We start from the raw sequence: 19,751 nt of genomic DNA on the forward strand, positions 1-19,751 counted from the left end.
CTGACTCTTCTTTGAAAAAGAAGTTATTGGGTGCAACTTCATGTAACACCTGCTATGATAACTATAAAATCCGTATAGTGTCACCGTAAAAACAATCAGTGAACCAACAGAGGGCTCTGAGAACAATACATGTACAAATAGGATCTTGATATACAAGGAAATTTGCCCATAATTTAATGGGAATATACTCACCAAATTCTTTAGTAGAAGGGATTGGGGGGGCGCCTGGGTGGCTCAGTGGGTTAAAGCCTCTGCTTGCGGCTCAGGTCATGATCCCGGGGTCCTGGGATCGAGCCCCACATCGGGCTCTCTGCTCGGCGGGGAACCTGCTTCCTCCTCTCTCTCTCTCTGCCTGTCTCGCTGCCTACCTGTGATCTCTATCTGTCAAATAAATTAAAAAAAAAAAAAAAAAGAAAAGAAAAAGAAGGGATTGGGGAAATGGTTCACTATGAGACGGTAAATAAAGCTGACTACAGCCTTACACTTTATGTAGAAGCAAACTCTGAATATGTTCAGAAACAAATTAAAAAAGCAAAATTGCCATACAACTGAAAGAAATGTAGGAAGATATTTTTGCAGTTTTGGGATGGAAAACTTTTAAAATGAAACTCACAAGATACAACTTTTATTTATTTTTTATTTTTTTTAAGATTTTATTTATTTATTTCCCAGACAGAGATCACAAGTAGTCAGAGAGAGGAGGGGAAGCAGGCTCCCTACTGAGCTGAGAGCCCAAAGTGGGGCTTGATCCCAGCACTCTGGGATCATGACGGGAGCTGAAGGCAGAGGCTTTTACCCACTGAGCCACCGAGGTGCCCAAGATACAACTTTTAAAGTAAAACAATGATAGCACTGTAGCAATGATAGTACTGTAATAATATTAAATTAAAGAACTACTTTATGATGAAAGACACAGTAACAACAGTGATAATAATGTTAACTGATAGTTGCTAATCATAAATATTTTTCTATTGAATGAAGCTTACGGGGCATAATGGAAATGAAGTATTTTACACCGGTTTGAATGTCACCACATTTTTGACCTAAAATGTACAAAACCATTTTTGAGGGAATTTGGAAAACCTTAAGGGGAGGAAAAAAAACTAGTGAAAAAAAATTTCACTAGTCATTTTGCCTCTGGACTTGGTATATGCTATAGTTTTTGTAATTATGGGGTAGTAACTTTGCAACACCAGGCCCAGACTGTGAATTGTTCAAACCATTTATGAAGTTTAAGTTTATGACCAAGTCACCAATCCGTACTAATCAGAAATATCATATCAAAATGAAATCTGTTCATTCATATATTTATTAAACATTTGAGTATTTCCCTAACCGGAAAACATTGAGCAAAATGTGAAAATGATATCTGATACCTGACCCCAGGTATCCATAAATAAATTAATGGTCTCCTCAGAACACATTTCATGGTTACTCTATATCTTGTAGAAAGCAAATATCTTTTTATATTACTAAAATAATTATTATTTCCACTTTCTAAACATACAAGTAGTTTTTGTTATAGCAATGGATTTTCTGGCTTTCTTTCTGGGAACTTTAAAATAAACCTGTTTCTTTTATGAGCTATTTTTTAAAAATTCACATTTTCCATGAGATGCTAAATATAACCAAGACACTACTTTTCAGTTATAAGCAAAAGTTCTATTTTAAAGTGTAAAATCTCAAAGTCCATGATAAAATCAAGTATAGCTACAAAACCTATTTCTGTAGAGTCAGGAGGCTTATATAATATATACACCTTTATGTGAATTTGTCACAGAAATATATTCTGATTATGGCTTTCTTAAATTACCTATTAACTAGGAAGTCTGATAATTATTAATTTCTAAGACTATTTTATTTTTGCCATGATATTGATGACTTTTTAATTAAGAAATTGAATGTGTTGTTTTGTGTTTATTTATTTTGAGATTTATTTATTTTAGAGAGAGAGCACATGCACACACACATGCATGCACACGTGAGAGGGGGGAGGAGCAGAAGGAGAGACTCTTCAAGAGGCCTCCCTCTGAACCTGGAGCCTATAGGGGGCTAGGTCTTAGGAACCATGAGGCCATGACCTGAGCAAAACCCATGAATCAGATGCTGAGCTGACCCAGGTGCCTCTAGCTTTAATTTTGGGTGTGTTATGCAAACTTTCCTGAGTCCCATGCAAAAGTTTTGTTACATTTTACTTTCGATGGGGGTGGGGGAGAGAGGAAAACAAAAGGAACGTGAACTGCTATCAGTATGGCTTCTTGTATGTCCCCATGTATGTGTATATGTTTTTTGTTTTGGGTAGTCTTGCTGCTACTAAACAACATTTCTTTAGTGACTGGATTCTTTTGTGTATTGCACTTAAATGCATATATATGTATATATATATTTTTTTTTCCTTTTTATTGACCCCTGGAAAATGAGATAACCTGTTTCTTCTTTTTTTTTTTTTAAAGATTCCATCTATTTATTTGACAGACAGAGATCCCAAGCAGACAGAGAGGCAGGCAGAGAGAGAGAGGGAAGCAGGCTCCCCGCTGAGCAGAGAGCCCAATACGGGACTCGATCCCAGGACCCCGAGATCATGACCTGAGCCAAAGGCAGTGCGGCTTAACCCACTGAGCCATCCAGGCGCCCCAATAACCTTGTTTCTTTAAGCTTTATAGTAAAATGATATAGAGGTCATTAATTTGTTTAAGCCGTTCTAAAGTAGATACCATTGTAATTTCCATTTCCATGCCAAAAGTTAATTATAATAAATTCATTAAAGGAAGCACTTTTGTATAATTAGTTTCAATTATAGTTTGGGTTGAAACTTAGCTAATGTATACATAATTATCTCCCATATATTTTTTTTTTTCTTTCGGGTGCAAACCAATGCATATGTTATGGTATAAAGTCAAAGTTTGACTATATTATAGCTTCAGGCTCTATGACTTTTCATGCTTTAATTTTATATGTCAAACAATAAAAAATGTATGCATGTTATATGATTTTGTACTATCTGGACCAGATTTTTTATTTTACTTCATTATATCTAAATAGCTTTTTATAGGTCTAACCTTTTGGTATTACTTTTCAAATTATCTCCTAAGACTTGGAATTTCATGAATCTGTTTATTCAGAACTTTTAAGATGACCTTTCTCTTGAACATAATTCAATTTATATTATATAGTCAAACAATATTAATGGAGCATCCACTGTATATCAGGCATATGGATCATAATCCTAGGATTTAGGGTAAATAGATAGAGTGATATCCTTAATTTCATCTCTACCTAGAATATTTTTCCATTAAAATACTAAATGATGAAAAAATTTAAATCACAATATTTATGTATGAGATAATGTTTTCAACTGACATGTTTTGCTTTATTCTTTCAATCTTGTCTCAAACTTAAGTACAATTCAAACTGACAAATAATAAAGCTGCTTATTTAATAATAAAATTAGTAATATATTCATGAAGTCTTTTAGTCCAATTTATTTTCTCAAAGTAAAAGTTCTATGAAATTATAAGAACACTTTAATATTATAAATAATATATGTGGACCCCTATAATTTTCTTGACTTTCTTTTCTAACAAAATTGATGTATTTGTCACTGAAAAGCTTTCAATTTAATAGCAATTTATCTTAGCACTAGGTATCCATATATGCATGTATACCAGCATTTACATGCATATTATTAATTGGGATGACAAAATGCTCCACAAACTTGTACATGATTGCTTGAGTGCTTTAGTAAACTAGAGAAATTTATTTAGGTCAATGATTTTTCAAGGAGATGGTCTTATATTCTGGGGACATTTTGGATCCTAGGGTCATTCTTTTTTTTTTTTTTTTTTAAGATTTAATTTATTTATTTGCCAGACAGAGATCACAAGTAGGTAGAGAGGCAGGGGGGGTGGAGAGGGGGAAAGCAGGCTCCCTGCAGAGCAGAGAGCCCAATGCAGGGCTTGATCTCAGGACCCTGAGACCATGACCTAAGCCAAAGGCAGAGGCTTAACCCACTGAGCCACCCAGGTGCCCCTCTAGGGCCATTCTAATATTCAGTATAATTGGTTGAAACAGCTAACATTTAGAAGGTAAGTGATGGATGATGAATGTTATAAATCTTTCAATGCACAGAATGATTCCATGAACAACAAAAAGTGTTCCATGGTTTGCACAATTTCCAAAAATCCCAGCATACATTAATGTGGATATAAAACCTTTTTATAACTATCTGAGCCAATATCTTAACTTCATTTTACACAGTGACACAAAATATTTTTATAAAATTTTAATAATCGTTGGATTTTCCAGGAATGAAACTTTCATGTTGATCAAGGACATACTATGTTTTATTCAGAAGTGTATTAGAATTTTTTAACCATATTGGAAAATCATATCATCCTACTTGAATTTCTAAAAAGAAACTACTATAATCAGTCTCCATTTATCGCTGCTGTGCCTGTGTTCAATAACTTTATTTCAAGTTAACATATACACATATGATATGGTTGGTATCAGCCTTACCTGCCCAGTAATGAACACACTTAATCCTCTTCTATGGAATAGATGTAGTACTGATAATTTTACAGATGAGAAAACTAGGGCACAAAAACTTCTAAATAAGTTAGAGAAGAATTAGAACCAAGTTCCCATTCCAAGGCCAGTGCTTTGAATATATCAAAGCATCAACTATCCTAACTGCCATTAACAATCTCAGTGATCCTTGGCAAATTGCATTAAATGGCTAAGTTTCTCACAACTACAAGAAGAAAGGTTTGAACTAATTGACCCTTAACATTCTTGCTGGCTCCAAACACCTACCATCATATAAATTTATGAGTGTAATGACTTAGGTTCAGTAGGTTAATTTTCACTAATAATAACAAACAAAGTAATTTGACATTGCTCTTCTCCACTCATTGACATGTTTATATGATTATCTTAAGTGTCCTTTGAATAGTTGGCGAAGGATACTTCAAAATTACAGCACTATACTTTAGACCAAAGATTATCTCTGATTTAGGTTTCTTTCTTACCTCACATGTTCTTTTTCTGATGCTTTATGTGCATGTATATGCAATATTCAAAGGAATAATGTGGGCATATTATATGGTGTATAATTGTAATAAGATTGCATTTCATAATCCACTTTGCCAAAGGTGGTGCCTAATCTATAAAACCCCAAGAATGTTTGTTCGGTATATTTAGGTCAATGCCAGTCATATAGGAAATGCAAAGATCTATATCTAGGAATGAATGTAGAAATGAATGAATGGATACTTTCAATGGAAACTGTTATTAATTAAAACCCCATTTCTCTTAGGCATGAGGTTAAATATTTCAAATTTGTTTTGTGCGTGTCTCAACCTGTCGATAGTAATGCTATTGATTAGGAATGCCTGGGGTGCTCGTCACTCACTTGTCGGCTGCCAATGCCTGGGACACTCACCTACCTGTGAATTCTGGGGCACTCTCTAGGGTCGATGCTAACTTCTGGAGACCCCACACAGGCATTTCCTCAAGCCAGTGTTGCAGGACTGTCTCCTGTGTTTTGTTTTGTTTTGTTTTGTTTTGTTTCTCAGGATTGCAAGATGCACCTCAGTGAAAGAACAAGGGCTTTTCTTTTGTTGTTTGTTTGTTTTTTCGCTTTTAACCTCCCGCTGACAGGGCAGGCCACACAGGTTAAATATCAGGTAAAAAGAGAGCAGACCTAGAGTTGTGGCTTTATTGAGACGGGGAGGGGGGGGGGTTGCCTAGGGTTTCTTGGATTCACTCTGTTGGTGAATTTAAAACACGCCAGCTGGGGAGCCTGGGTGGCTCAGTGGGTTAAGGCCACTGCCTTCAGCTGAGGTCATGATCCTAGGATGCTGGGATTGAGCCCCGCATCAGGCTCTCTGCTCAGTTCCCGCTTCTCTCTCTCTGCCTGCCTCTCTGCCTACTTGTGATCTCTGTTTGTCAAATAAGTAAATAAAATCTTAAAACACGGCAGCCAACGGAAGTTAAAGAGCGGGAAGGGAAAAGAAAGGTCACACATAAGGTCGGTTATCTAGGTCAACCAAGGTTTTGTAAAAAGGGTTTTGTAAAAAAACAAGGCTTTGTAAAAAGGTGGGTCAGGCTGCCTCTTCATCTATTTGTGTAGCTGGCAGTGTGTTTATTCAGGATAAATATCTTTGAAATGAATGCCTGACACTCAAAAGTTTATGTTGAGCATTCACCTTGCAATCAGAAAGGTAATTGTCAGGCTCTCACACTGCAAATTTTCACAGAAATTATGACAAATGTTAACCTTGTCATTTAGCCTCAGGAGGGTTAATGACGCTATCCTAGGTTACATAGAAATTAGTGGCAGAACCTGTGTTTGAGTCTAGGTCTGTCTTTTGCTAAAGTTCTTTTTACTCACTCTGTACAATAAGCAATATTAAGTTTTGCCAAGAACCAACATTTTCTCTAAGAATATTTTAAAAGTGTGCCCACAACCATATTTATTGTATTGCTATCCTGTGTATTTAAATGAATATGTATTTAAATTTTACGACTAATTGGATTTTTTGTTTTTGCATGTTGTAGATGCAGCTGTTCTCCTGTTTACATGGACGGATTCTATAACCTCAGTGTTGAAGATTGCTTAGGAAACCAGAGTACATCAGTGCATGGCTTCTGCTTGGTCCATTTGCACAACTGCAACTGTAGCTGTCTGCAAAGATCTGAAAGAAACATCTGTGAAATAGAAACTGAAGATTGTAAATCTGTACCCTGCAAAAATGAAGCAACCGGTATACATTTAAGTGGCCATTTCTACTGCAAATGTATCCCAGGATTTACAGGCAAGTATTTCTGAGAAATCAAATTCTCTAGGGGCTAATGTTAATACATGTATTTAATGTTTTTCAAATGTATCTAATGATTGGTATTGTAGCCTGCTTTCTCATTTAGCAAAGAAGAAATATCTTCACTTGGACTAATAGGATTGGTTCTTTGGGCAGTTACATTGCTGACTATACAGCCTTGGCTCATGCAAATGAGGCTAAAAAGGCCAGGCTGAACTGTAGAGACTGTGATATATATGTCAAAGTTCTGAGGAGAAGAACAGGCAGCCTTAACCTCTCAATAATTTCACCTAAACAGCTACGATATTGCCCTTCAACCTCCTCTTTGGCTGCCAGGCACACTGAGTGCTTAGATTAAAACTAAAACTTAATTCTGTATTTTCCAGGTCAGTTTAATGCTCCATTAGTAAGATTTAAAAAATTCCATAAAACCACAAACATACTATATCCTCTGTAAAGTCACAGATGATACTCACAGTGGCTATGTAGTAAAAGGCATCCTTTGATTTAAAAATATCACAAATTAAGCATTCAAATTTATATTGTTTGAGATTTTATGCTTGTTCTTACACTGAAATGATTATTAATAATAATTTCAGAACTATTTTAATTGCTTTATAAAAAGCAGTATGGAGGCCACAAAGAATAAAATAATATTGTCACTTTTAAATCAAACCTAACTTTATGTAAAATAATGTAAAAAAAAAGTTCTGTGCAACTTGATATCTCCTTTTATTAAGCAGACCCAACTCTAAACATTATTTGCATTTCCATCTTAAAATGAAAAATATTTTTATCTATTTGGTATTTAAAGCAATATCCTGAAGGTTTTGGAAGCAATTGAAAAAGGTAAGTTTCAAGAATAGAATGACAATATTATTGGAAAAAATGTATGGCTATCCAGATTAGTTCTTGTTTTTTGTTTTTTGTTTTTTTTAATGAAAATATATTTGAGTGTACGAATTTTGGTAAACTTGCTAAAAAGTTTGTCCCATTACTTCACATTTCACATTTCAAACATGTTCTTAGTAAAAATAAAATAGCATAAAAGGTGCTAGTGTTGTTGAAACATAGGTATCTGCCTTAGGGAAAAACAAATACATACATACCCCTGTTTTGTAAACAGGATATCCTCCAAAATTTAGTGAAAATATATTAAGCATCAAGTGTACATAAAATGGAATAAAGAATAGAATTTAATTCCTCTTAATACCATTACTAAGAGAAAATGTTCTTTGATATTTGTATAATCTGTGTGCATATGTACATATGTATATGTGCACACATAATCAGCAAGACCCTGTCATTTTATATATCAAGATGAATATTGGCTATAAATTATATGATCATTAAATTTGTATTTATGTGTATATATACACACACATACACACACTATATAGTTAAACCACATGTAGCACTCACTGACATACTGTAGAAAATCGGTATGACTCACTCTTCAGTTGGGGATAAAAAAATTAAACCCAATTTAAGATTTACAAACCTGTATTATTAGGAAGGCCTATATCTCCTATGAAGTCTCTCTGTTTCTACTGAATTGCAAAGAACTCTGTGGGTTTCCTCATATCTAAATATTCAGTCTACTTTTAAAGTCTTCATGCAGTGAAATGTGAAGAAACTGATTAGTCTCAACTTTCTCAAAGTTGCACAATTAATCCCACTGAAAGCAGAATATTTGGCAGCAATTTAAAATCAGTGCCCCTTTTCTCTTCCACCTGTTTCTCTCCCTCTGTCTGGCTTCTCCATATGTCCATTCTCTCTCCCTTCATCTGGAGTTTTCCTCTATCCAGTCTCTCCTCTTCTACCTAGTTTCTTTCCCCCCACACTTTTTTTTTATTTCTCCTTTCCTTTTCTCCCTTCCATCTGGTTTCTACCCTCTTTTACCCCCTTAATCTAGCTTCACTACCTCCATCTATGAACTCATGTGTTTCCTATAGAAATTTATAAGGTAATATTACCATACCTTTCATATGAAGTATAATCACTTCTTTCTTTATCCCATCACCTTTTGGGGGAGTTTCAGCCTTATATGCAAACTTCTAGGTTAAATGTTATCCCTGTATATTTAGCCCGGGAGGTCACAAACTTGAATGCTCATGAGAATCGCCTGGATGTTAAACCTCAGAGTGTCAGTCCTATCTCAGGTGTTTCTCATTCAGCAATTCTGGGGCTCAGTAGGTCTGGGTGATGCTGATGCTGCCACATCATGAACCACACTCAGAGAACTGCTCTTCTAGCCTGTTATTATATTCATGAAGAAGGTTGGTATGGATACGAAAATGTAAAATTTAGCTTCAAGTGAGAACTGTCAGCACAGTGTGAGGAACCCATCTAATCTAATCTCCTGGTGAGCATTAACTCCTAGAGCAAGATGATGTCATCATATGGGAAGGCCATATACTTGGGTGGATCTTACATGATTTAAACTTAATTCCAGTGCTATTATCTGAAGTTGTCTAAAGATTTTTAAAATCTGGGAATAATTCCAGTGGGTTTTTTTCAGGCAATAGCCTTTTTCAAATTCTCTTGTTATTCATATCTATGATATTTTAGTAATGGAATAAAAATTTTATTTATTTTTAGTTAATTTTTTTCCTTGTCAGTTTGACACTTTCAACATTGCTGGTTTCTAAAATGGCTTATAGTCAAAATAAGAGCTGTGAGCTAGTCGGATAAATTCTTGAATTATCTTTGTCTTTATTTAAAATATTTTGGGTTTCTCCTGCTCTTGACTTAAGTAACCAAATTCTCCTTTTCCTCTTCTTATGGTTGTTTTGGTACAGGGAGAGGCTAGGAAGCTCTTTGGTTAGCAGGAGGATCCAAGTAGTTCTATACAATTAGGCCCAGCTCTCCCGTATTTAAAATGGGCCTTAAAAAAATAAATAAATAAATAAAAATAAATAAAGTGGGCCTGAGGTAAGCCTCCTTGACAGCCTGCTTTCTTCTCAACTGATTATATAGTAAGGGCCTCTATCTTAAAAGCAAACTTCTTCTCTGCTATAGTCTTATAAATCTGACTTGAACAGCTCTGTGGTTCTCTACCCTCCCAGATGACAACTTTCTTTTCTTTTTAAAGTCTCAGCTTGATATTGAATAGATAATAAATAAGGTGGAATCTTTCATTTCTAATTAAAAAAAAATCTTAATAGGAGGTGAAGTAATAATATTGCATAATAGCCATTTAGTACAATAACGTTTACTTTTATTTTTATAACTTTTAAATGCTTTTGAATATGTACATGCATTCACAAATTGGTCTTTTATATGTATTTTTAGAAGTTTTGTTTTCAGTCTTACACATTTATGCTTGCTTTATACAAAGACATGAAAAACATTCCTTTTTACTCTGCACCCTGAAATATTTAAAATAAAATTGAAATTTTACAAAAATTCCTTATTTTTATTGCAAATAACTAATAAGTTAAATATTACTCTTAGGAAGATTAGTTCTTTTTATAAATTTATCATCACTTTCCAGGGTTTTATTGAGTCATTTTGCTAAGTTATATGACTTGATTTAGTTATTAATAGTAATGGCTTTGAATTTTAATTGTCATATAATAATAATTTTATCTGACTTAATGTTAATTTTTCAATTTTATCTTGATTTTTACATATGTATGTGTGTTTTCTGATTAGCTGTAGTTTAATACAGTTGTTATTTTCAAGGACCAAGTTCATAAACTTAAAATTCTCAAGTTTTCTGCTTTATATTTAGTATTTTATATATTTAACAGTAGAATTCCTTTCTTTAGCTTTAGGAAACATCACAAGGTCTTGCTCTTTTTATTCTTTAATTTTTGTTTCTTTGTAATCTTTAGTTAATTTGTTATTTAATGGTGAACTTTTGGAGCTATAGATTTTACTTGGGCTATTATTTTGCCTGTATTTTAGAAATTCGATATACAGGTTTTTATTATTTTTTTAAATTTTTACTGCTTTCTAAATAGACTTATTTAATGCTTGATTTCCAACTTTGTCTGTGAGTCAATATGGTGTTTGAAGATAAGATTTCTAAGTTACTTGGAAATTTTGTTTATTCTTTGGTTCTTAATTTCCTGTGTTACTGCATCATTAATACAAAATAGGGTCATCAATAATTACTTTTGGTATATTTTTCCTTTTTATTTTGAAAACATACAGAGAAATGAAATTATTTTTATAGTTTACCTAACTGTAGAGGATTACTAGTAGCTACTGGTAGGCTCAAGGGAAAGTTCCTGAGAAAAATCCTGTGATTTTTCTACTGTGAAGTCTTTTATAATTTGTAATAATTTCTTGTAATTTGTTAGCAGTGTGTGCCTTGAGGGCAAAAGTAATGAATATTGGGTTCATAGTGGCTTAGCATATGATAATTTTTTAGAATAGTAGTTGGATATTTAGAAATAATAAAATTTGTGTATATTCTTTAAAATTTCTTTCCTATGATTTTCATATCAGGTTGGAGAAAAATAATCTCAAGAGATTTTTGAGGAAGAGAGATTTTTAGTGCCACCTCAAGTGTAGCATATTCAAGTGTTTGAAAGTAGTGTTGAAGAATAAAAATCTTTCATTCTGTACACCAGACTCCCATATGGTTTTGATGTGTAGCAAAATGTTGGATTCATTTCCCTGTATGCTTTCATAGGTATAAACATACATATACATATACATATATACAAAATGTACACATAATATACATGCAATAAAAATAAGTTAGAGGCCCTTGTATCAGTTTTTTTTTCTAATAATTTCCAAGTAGTTCTTCTAAAATTTTGCTTTTTTAATTGGGGCTGTCTTGTGTAGCTCAAAGTATCTTATGCTGTGCCATGTTATATATTCCCAAACTTCAGTTTATCTTATAAATCATATTTTTATAAAATAAATATATTTTCCTTTTTAATACCTATTTCTGGGATATTCCTTTGTCTAGTATTACTTTTGCTTTTGTCTTTTATATAGAGATTTTAGTCCATTTATATTTCACATAATTATTTTATTTTGTACTTGGATTGAAATATGTGCCTACATTATTTGTTTTCCATTTGTTTTGTATGTTCTCTAATACATTTTTTCTCCCTTCCTATATTCTTTTGGTTAATTACATATTTTCTTATTCCATTTATTCCTCTTAAATATACTTTTGTTCTTCTTAGATGCTCACCCTACAGATACAACATTTTAATTACTATAATGTATTTTAATATAAATTAGTGCTTGTACCACGTTTCAGGAAATGCGTAGGTCTTACACACTTTTACCACGTTTAACCCTCCAGATAAGTGCATATTTTTGAATATGTTGTTTTGCATATACTTAAAACTGTGCAAGACACTATTGTTATCATTTTACATAGACAATATTTATTTAGATTTACCTTCATTTTGCTCTTTTGTTGTTGTTATTTCCTTCATATACTTCCAGGCTTCCAATGGCCTTTTCTTATCATATGTATGATAATCACTATTTAGCATATTATTTTAAGCATTTCTGCTGTGATGAATTCTCCATTTTCTGTTTGTCTAAATATACATTTGTTTCCTGTTTGTACTTAAAAGATATAATAAGAGAGCAGTAGATGAGTTAAATGAATGAAGTGACTGTGACTACAAATTAAATGTCTTGGATAGTGATGTATTTAAAGATGTATGTCTTTGCTGATTTTACATATATATATACACACATGCATATACATATATGTGCATGTGTGTATCTGTCATCTACATGTTTATCATGTGATATTGCTTGTCCTATAGTATCTTTTACTCCTATTTATTGGTTCGCATATTTTATTTTATAAAGCACATCATGGCACAGAAAATTTAGCAAAAGGCTCAGACAACTGAGATACCAAATGTGTCACATGAATCATGCCACAACTTGAGCCAGGTGTTTACTTATAATATTCTCTTATATGCAAGCTTGAGGCTTATGTATACTGATTATATTCTAAAGAACAGAAAATGGGTGTGAGATCAAAATTTTGACAAAATAGGAAATTCAAATATTTTTAGGTAATTCTGTCACAAAATTGCCTTTAAACAATATATATTTAGCATGTTACTAATATACTGCTCTATTCATGTGATTGAAATACTGCTGAAATCAAGGAAATTATGATGGGAATTATATTTCTGTCTACATTGATCCTTCGGCTTTGTGCTTACTGAAGGCTCTTTTAACCAAATAGAAGACAGGAGCCATAGACACATATTTGAGAGATAATATTAAAAAGCTCTGGGAAAGAGGACAGTTGTTCTTCACTCTGGAAGATTCTTATTCTGTCCTTTGTGGGTTTATATTTAAACTTCTTCAAAAACTGAAAAAAAAAAACCCAGAAAATATGGAAATTTAAAATGGTAAAGGAATTCCAGCCTCGCTGAAAGTAGTGTGTGTCATGAGGATTAGATGGCAGCTTTTTTAGCTTTAGTACACCTTTTCTTTCAGATTCTGATTTCATTCTAAATTGTGGTTTCCCCTAAACTCATTAAAATGCAAACACTATGCAAAACAATGTTTGCATAATTATAAAATAATTTACTAAATGTTGCATTTCAGGAAGAAAAAGGTTATGTGCAGGAATTTAATTAGTGGTCTGGCAACACAAAATATTCAACATTGGTTCTAATTGTAAGCACATCGGGGATTTTCTCCAAAAGAACTGGATTTCTAAAGGTCAAGCATTTATATTAAAGTGTTATAAAATAACCATCTTGTAATAAGGAAGATGAGCAGCTTTTCATCAGAAGTAGTACAAATTAACTTCCCAAGGGAAATGACCCACTATATTCATCTTAACATGAGATATTTGTATTGATGTATTTAATATTTATGCTGAGCTCATTTTTATACTGTGGAGTATTCCAAAGCACATGGCAGTAAAAATATAAGCAAGAAGTTCACCCATTCTGGGCCAAAGTAGCTAAAGGAGAAATGGCTTTTGGTCCTGTTTCAGATAGGGACAGTAATCTCTATAAAGCACCTTACTTCTTTTTCAGTTTCCCTATTATATAGGTTGACATTCCATCTTCCCTTTGTCTACTTGCCCCAAATGTTAGAACTACTGAATGGATCTTGAGTTTCCTGAAAGAAATCCAGTGTATTAATGGGAGGTGATAATATTACTAGAGCATAAGAGTCCTTTAGCTGGTCCAAACTTAATTTCTTTCTTTTTTTTTTTTTTTTTTTTTGCATTTTCCCATTGAAGTTAAAACATCAATAAACCAGCTAACAAACTGGCAGCCACCCAAACAATAATAACAACAAAAAATAAACAACAAAACCCCATTAGCTATTTTAAATTGCATCAAATATGAAGAAGCCCATGGCCACAAAGAATTTAAATTTCATTGTGAAGCTACACATCATAAATAAATGTCAGCATGTTACTGACAACTTATTTTGATATTTTTCTTTTTCTTTTCACTCAAAGCATTTTTAGTTCTTTTAAAGAATTATTTTTACTTATTAGGGATAATGTATTTTTATTACTATTAAAGACATCATATGTTAAGTGTTGAAGATATTTGTATATTTCCATGGGTTTCTAGGTCCTAATTTTTAATTCAAAAGATGTAGAAATTCTATTTTTAATTCAACCAAGATTCTAACTTGATGTCAATAAATAGTCAATAATTTTGCCTGGGGCTTAGAAAATATAATACTTGAAGGACTAATGGAATGAAACTGAGTTTTTTAAAAGCTTATTGAAATAACAGGTACCCAAAACAAGAAATAACAAATGACGGCAGGACACGTCTACATTTGGTGGAGATTGAGATAATATATAAGGACTAGATTGTTAATTTGGAAGTATGATACATACATACTGTATAGTAATTTTAATTATTAAGCAACTGAGCTATAGCAGAATGAGAATAAATAAAAACGAAGATTGAAATAAACATATTTTATTATATACAGGTAGAGGTATGGAAATAACATTGTTCCAAGTAGAATTAATTTACTGGCTGTAAAATCTAACTTAATATTTTCTGTATTTATGATATCCAATAGACATAATAAAGAAATGGTTGGGGAGAATATTTGGGGTAGGTCAGAAATTCCTTTTCGTTCCCGGGTTGCCTGACTATCCCAGGAAGCATTCTTTGCTAGTCCAGGCAAACTCATGATGGGTAGAGGCCAAAGTAGTCCATGACATCATCATCCAGAATATTGTTACAAGATGTGTTAAGTTCCAGCAGTAGCTGGGGAATTTTTCTTCCTGACTTTTCTGCATACTGTCGTAAGTTAAATTATGTAGTTCCCAAATTCCATTCTCTTTGCATTAGGAACTAAATTACTTCTGGACTCACAATTCAACTTGCTATGGCACTCATATTTGTATGTTTACAGAATTTCCTATTAATAATTTTTCTGTGGGTAGCCATTTCATAATTCTTTATATTTTTGTACTTTTCTAATTTATCTGAAAATTTCATTCTGCTGCTACATTATTTAAACAAGCTTCCAAGCGCTATTGAAGGAAAGTACCTCTCCAGAATGATCATTTTTATACATAGAAGATAACAGGGATTTTCTTGCTGTCAGGGTATTTCTAAGGAGAATTCTAATCTGTACAAGCTTCAAAAATGCTGACTAAATCTAAAACGTATTACAAAATAGCAGCCAAAAATGCAACAGAGGAAAAAATGCACTTTTTTGTATCCCTCAGAAAGTGGGATATCTTCTGTTATTTTAGTTACAACTTAAAGGTAATCTTGGGCTGGCCTCACAAATATGAAAATTGTGATTTTTAATTTAAATTCTGTGAGAAATAATAATGGACAAACTAGTCAAAGTACAAATAGCAATAAAATGATCATGAAGTTATATTTCAGAGACTTAAGCCAGATAATGTATCAGAAAATGACATGGACATTTAAAATCCAATTTTCCAATTATCCATTTCTTATTTTAAAATTTAATATTTATGTTATTATTTTTAGAAAAGATCTATACTACCTTTCAAATTACTGTTATATTTAGTGGTTATATAGGAATGTTGAGGTTCAGAATTTGTTTCTGAAACATTTTCTTTCAAGGGAGTGCATTAATGTTAATGAGACCTTTAAGCAGGGGAAAAATAAGATTGTCAATAATCTTTGTCATATCAGAAGATATGAAAGAAAACACTTATTCCAGTTCACTCAGACCTAAAACATAGCCAGAAAATATCAAATGCCCATGAGTATATAAAAAAGAGAGAGAAGAAGGTTTAGCCTATTTTTCAGAATAATATTTTACTTTATTTCATTTAATTAGGAATAGAATTCCTGTATGACTACTTAATAAGTTAATAGCTTACTCTATGAATGCTACATAATATGAATTAATAAAATATGTTTTGATAAGCTATAGAGTAATCCAAGTTTATTGCTTCATAAAATCTGTCAGTGTTAGGCATTTTAAAATATAGCTTAACAAAATAATGCATTATATATTTATCTGTCAATCTATCCATCTAATTATCTACAACCTATCTGTGCTTTCATACATGTATTTATTTCACTTGATACAAGGCATAAAATAAAATAATAGAAATTAATTATATATGTAAAACCATTTAGTAAATTTGTACTTTTTATATGTATACACTAAATATGAATGATGAATGGAATTATACTAGCAAAATTTAAGCTGGATATATGTATAAGCTGAGATATTTTCAAAGAAGTATAGTTGGATTTTCATTATATCATTGATATGCTAATTATAATAGACACTAACTTTATCAACTTTAATAGAGTTATAAGCGCACATAAAATTTTAGTTTTATTTGTTGAAGTTATATTAATAAATTTGTCTTGATCCGACTTAATATTCCCTCCATCATTATTGCACACCTTTAATATCTAAATCCACATGTTCTCTGAATTTCTATCCGTGTAAGTTAGAAAACTCAAGTACTTCTTTTGGAGAATACTGGGTCACGCATTCTACCTCACCTTTAGGGGCCTTCTGGGATTAAGTCTAGTTATAGTTCTAGAAGCAAGGAGAGTTTTTAAGGGTGGGGTCCTAAGAAGAATTGGCATTGTCATGGATGGCACTTCCTCAAGGGAGTCCATTGCTGTTTCTTCAGGCATTGCAGGGTTAATTTCCTAAGGAAGTAGAGAGGCCCATTTGGGGGTGGAGGTCTCTTCCACTGGGAAAGATCAGTCATCAAATTTAGAGATTTGGTGTTCCCAGCTCCATCAGGTTCTTTCCATACATCTGTATTCCTTTTCAGGATCCAGTTCCTTCCCAGTTAATGCCCTCACTTTAGAACAATAGACATGCTGTGAGCCTGGGAGTTCAACTTGTATTGTGATTCAGCTAGTCAAAGGATGAGGTTCTATATTTGATTTTCAGCAGTCTTAGTTAGCTCTGTGGTTAGAGGACATGAGGATTTCCTTCAAAGCACAAATAGAGATGTTCAGGTGATTTATGTAACATTTTATTTGAGAATTCAAATCCTGGAATTCATCCTTTCTTTACTCACTTTGTCCAGTGATGTTAAGAGCAGCCAGCCAGTGTCATAACATAAACTCATTAGTTTAAGCAAAATGTTTGAAAGTATAGTATACATAGTCACCCAGATCCTCGCTTCTTATAAGTGCTTGATTTGGAGGATCCAGTGGTAACATTTTGTATGTCTCTATTGCCAGATCACATCATGGACTATCTTTACTCTTTACTACTGGAAATAAAGTCATTGGCAACTTCAAATCTAATATGATTAGAAAGCCAATTTCACATATCCTAGTACAAGTTAAGAAAACTCATTCTTCCAATTTTGTTTTGCTAGAACCACTTTTAGTACCAAAATCTGTATTGGTCAAAATCCTCCAGAGAAACAGAACCTGTGTAGATATATCTTCATATCCATATATATGCATTTATATCCATCTGTGTGTGTGTGTGTGTGTGTGTGTGTGTATTATATATATTTGTGTTTGTTGATTGACTAAGGAATTAGTTCACATGATTATGGTGGCTGACAGGTCCCACAATCTGTGGTCAGTAGGTATTTGTACAGATAATACATTAATATGTTATACATTAATGAACTAAATGCATTAACGACATAGTGAATAAACCTGAAATTGACCCTCAGACATAAAAAGTAGTCAGGATCCAAAATCTCTTGACATGGAAAATTACAGCTGTGTAAGAAAAACTCATTTTATGGACAAATGTAGCACATTGACCTGAGTTATATGAATCTCCAACATGTACTTAGATTAGACTGGATTTATATGACCTATCATAAGCATATATACATAAGGTGTGTAAGAGGGGGGTGATTTAGCATAGCATACCTATCAAGGCTGGTAATATTTGTACTGTAATCTGATAAGACTATATGTCCATCAAGAAGCTTAGATATAGGAAAGGAGAATCTACTCTGGGAGGTTTAAGTAGAGAAAGATTTATTAAATAATATTAATATAGCAGTAGTCTCTTAAAAGCTAGAAGTCAGAGTCTATAGCTCTACAGACAAGAATCATGTCCATCCACACCATAGTGGCTGCAATAGGAGAAACTCAAAAACCAAGCATGAGGTTGGGCGCCTGGGTGGCTCAGTGGGTTAAAGCCTCTGCCTTCCGCTCAGGTCATGATCTCAGGGTCCTGGGATCGAGGCCTGCATCGGGCTCTCTGCTCAGCAGGGAGCCTGCTTCCTCCTCTCTCTGCCTACTTGTGATCTCTCTCTCTCTCTCTCTCTCTGTCAAATAAATAAATAAAATCTTAAAAAAAAACAACAAGCATGAAAAAAGCAGAAACAAAAAAACAATCCTATAAAACTCAAGACTGGATGCTACACATTCTGTCAGTGTTTGTTGAAAATTATAAAAGCAATTATGTCTGCCTGGCTGCCTGACACTTGTATGAACATTACATCCCTGTTATGTACAGTTGCTTCCTCTGGTTGCTCACTTCGGAATTCAAGTCTCACTTGGACATCTGATTGGTAGAACCTGAGTCATATGCATAAACCCAATGCAGGGCACTCTAAACATATGTCTTTTTGTTTATTTGTTTTTAACTTCTACTTTAGGAAGCAGGACACATAACATGGGTGATTATAAAATGTAAGGAGTATGTTCAAAGCTGTAGATTGACTAGAGACTCTATCAGAATTATTGAGTAGGATTTGGTTGCCGTGTTTTACAGCTAATACTGTCCCACAGAGCCTATGAGCTTATGGAGTCAGGACAGAATGAACAGGGTGATGAAAAGGCTGAATAATGATTAATAGAGTTTGGTTGTAGAAGATATTTGCCTTCATATATTTTTTAAAATTTTAAAAATATTTGTAATATAAATAGTTAAGTGACTGATTATAAATCCTGAAGCCAGAATGATGATAAAGCTTATTGAGCTGATTTAGTTTTTTGATGTTTTATAATAAAGCTGACCATTAATAGAATATTATAAATATAAGATAAATTTATATGAAGAGATTTTGACATCTTTTTAAAACTTGACATTGAAGATGCCACATGCTATATTATAGAAAAAGTTCTGTTTGAGTTTAGTTCCATCAGTTTCTCTATTCAGATAAACTAATGTTCTGCCTCTTCTTAAAGAATGAAAATAAATAATCCTCTACATTTCCTAGTTTGATATAGTTGCCAGGAAATTAAATTAGATGTTTGTTTCCATTCTCAATAACTGTCTTAACTTGGGCTTGTATACTTTCATAAACATTTCCATTCTCTTCCTTATGTTCAGAGCATTGCTTTTGTGACTATCTCCTATCTTTTATCAATGACCTTATTTTATATTATTCTTTTATTAAGCTCTCTTACGTTTTGGAGGAATAGAGGAAATTGGAGGATGTAAATTATATATAAATACCATAAACATTAGATTTTTTTCTACCCTAAGTAGAATATTTAAATATATAATATTCAAGGTCCTTTCCAAATCTATGAATAATCCATCATTTTT

At 33.0% G+C, this 19,751-nt stretch overlaps 1 protein-coding gene across 1 annotated transcript in view; it reads left to right on the forward strand.

The window, feature by feature from the left end:
* Positions 1-19,751, forward strand: part of EYS (eyes shut homolog) — a 1,828,849-nt gene that overhangs the window by 300,681 nt on the left and 1,508,417 nt on the right. Inside the window, 2 exon segments of the mRNA XM_047734324.1 lie at positions 6,562-6,822; positions 17,327-17,329. Coding sequence (XP_047590280.1) covers positions 6,562-6,822; positions 17,327-17,329 — 264 coding nt within the window.

This window comes from Lutra lutra, chromosome 6 (genome assembly GCF_902655055.1).
Source record: "Lutra lutra chromosome 6, mLutLut1.2, whole genome shotgun sequence".
NCBI classification, from domain to species: Eukaryota; Metazoa; Chordata; class Mammalia; order Carnivora; family Mustelidae; genus Lutra; species Lutra lutra.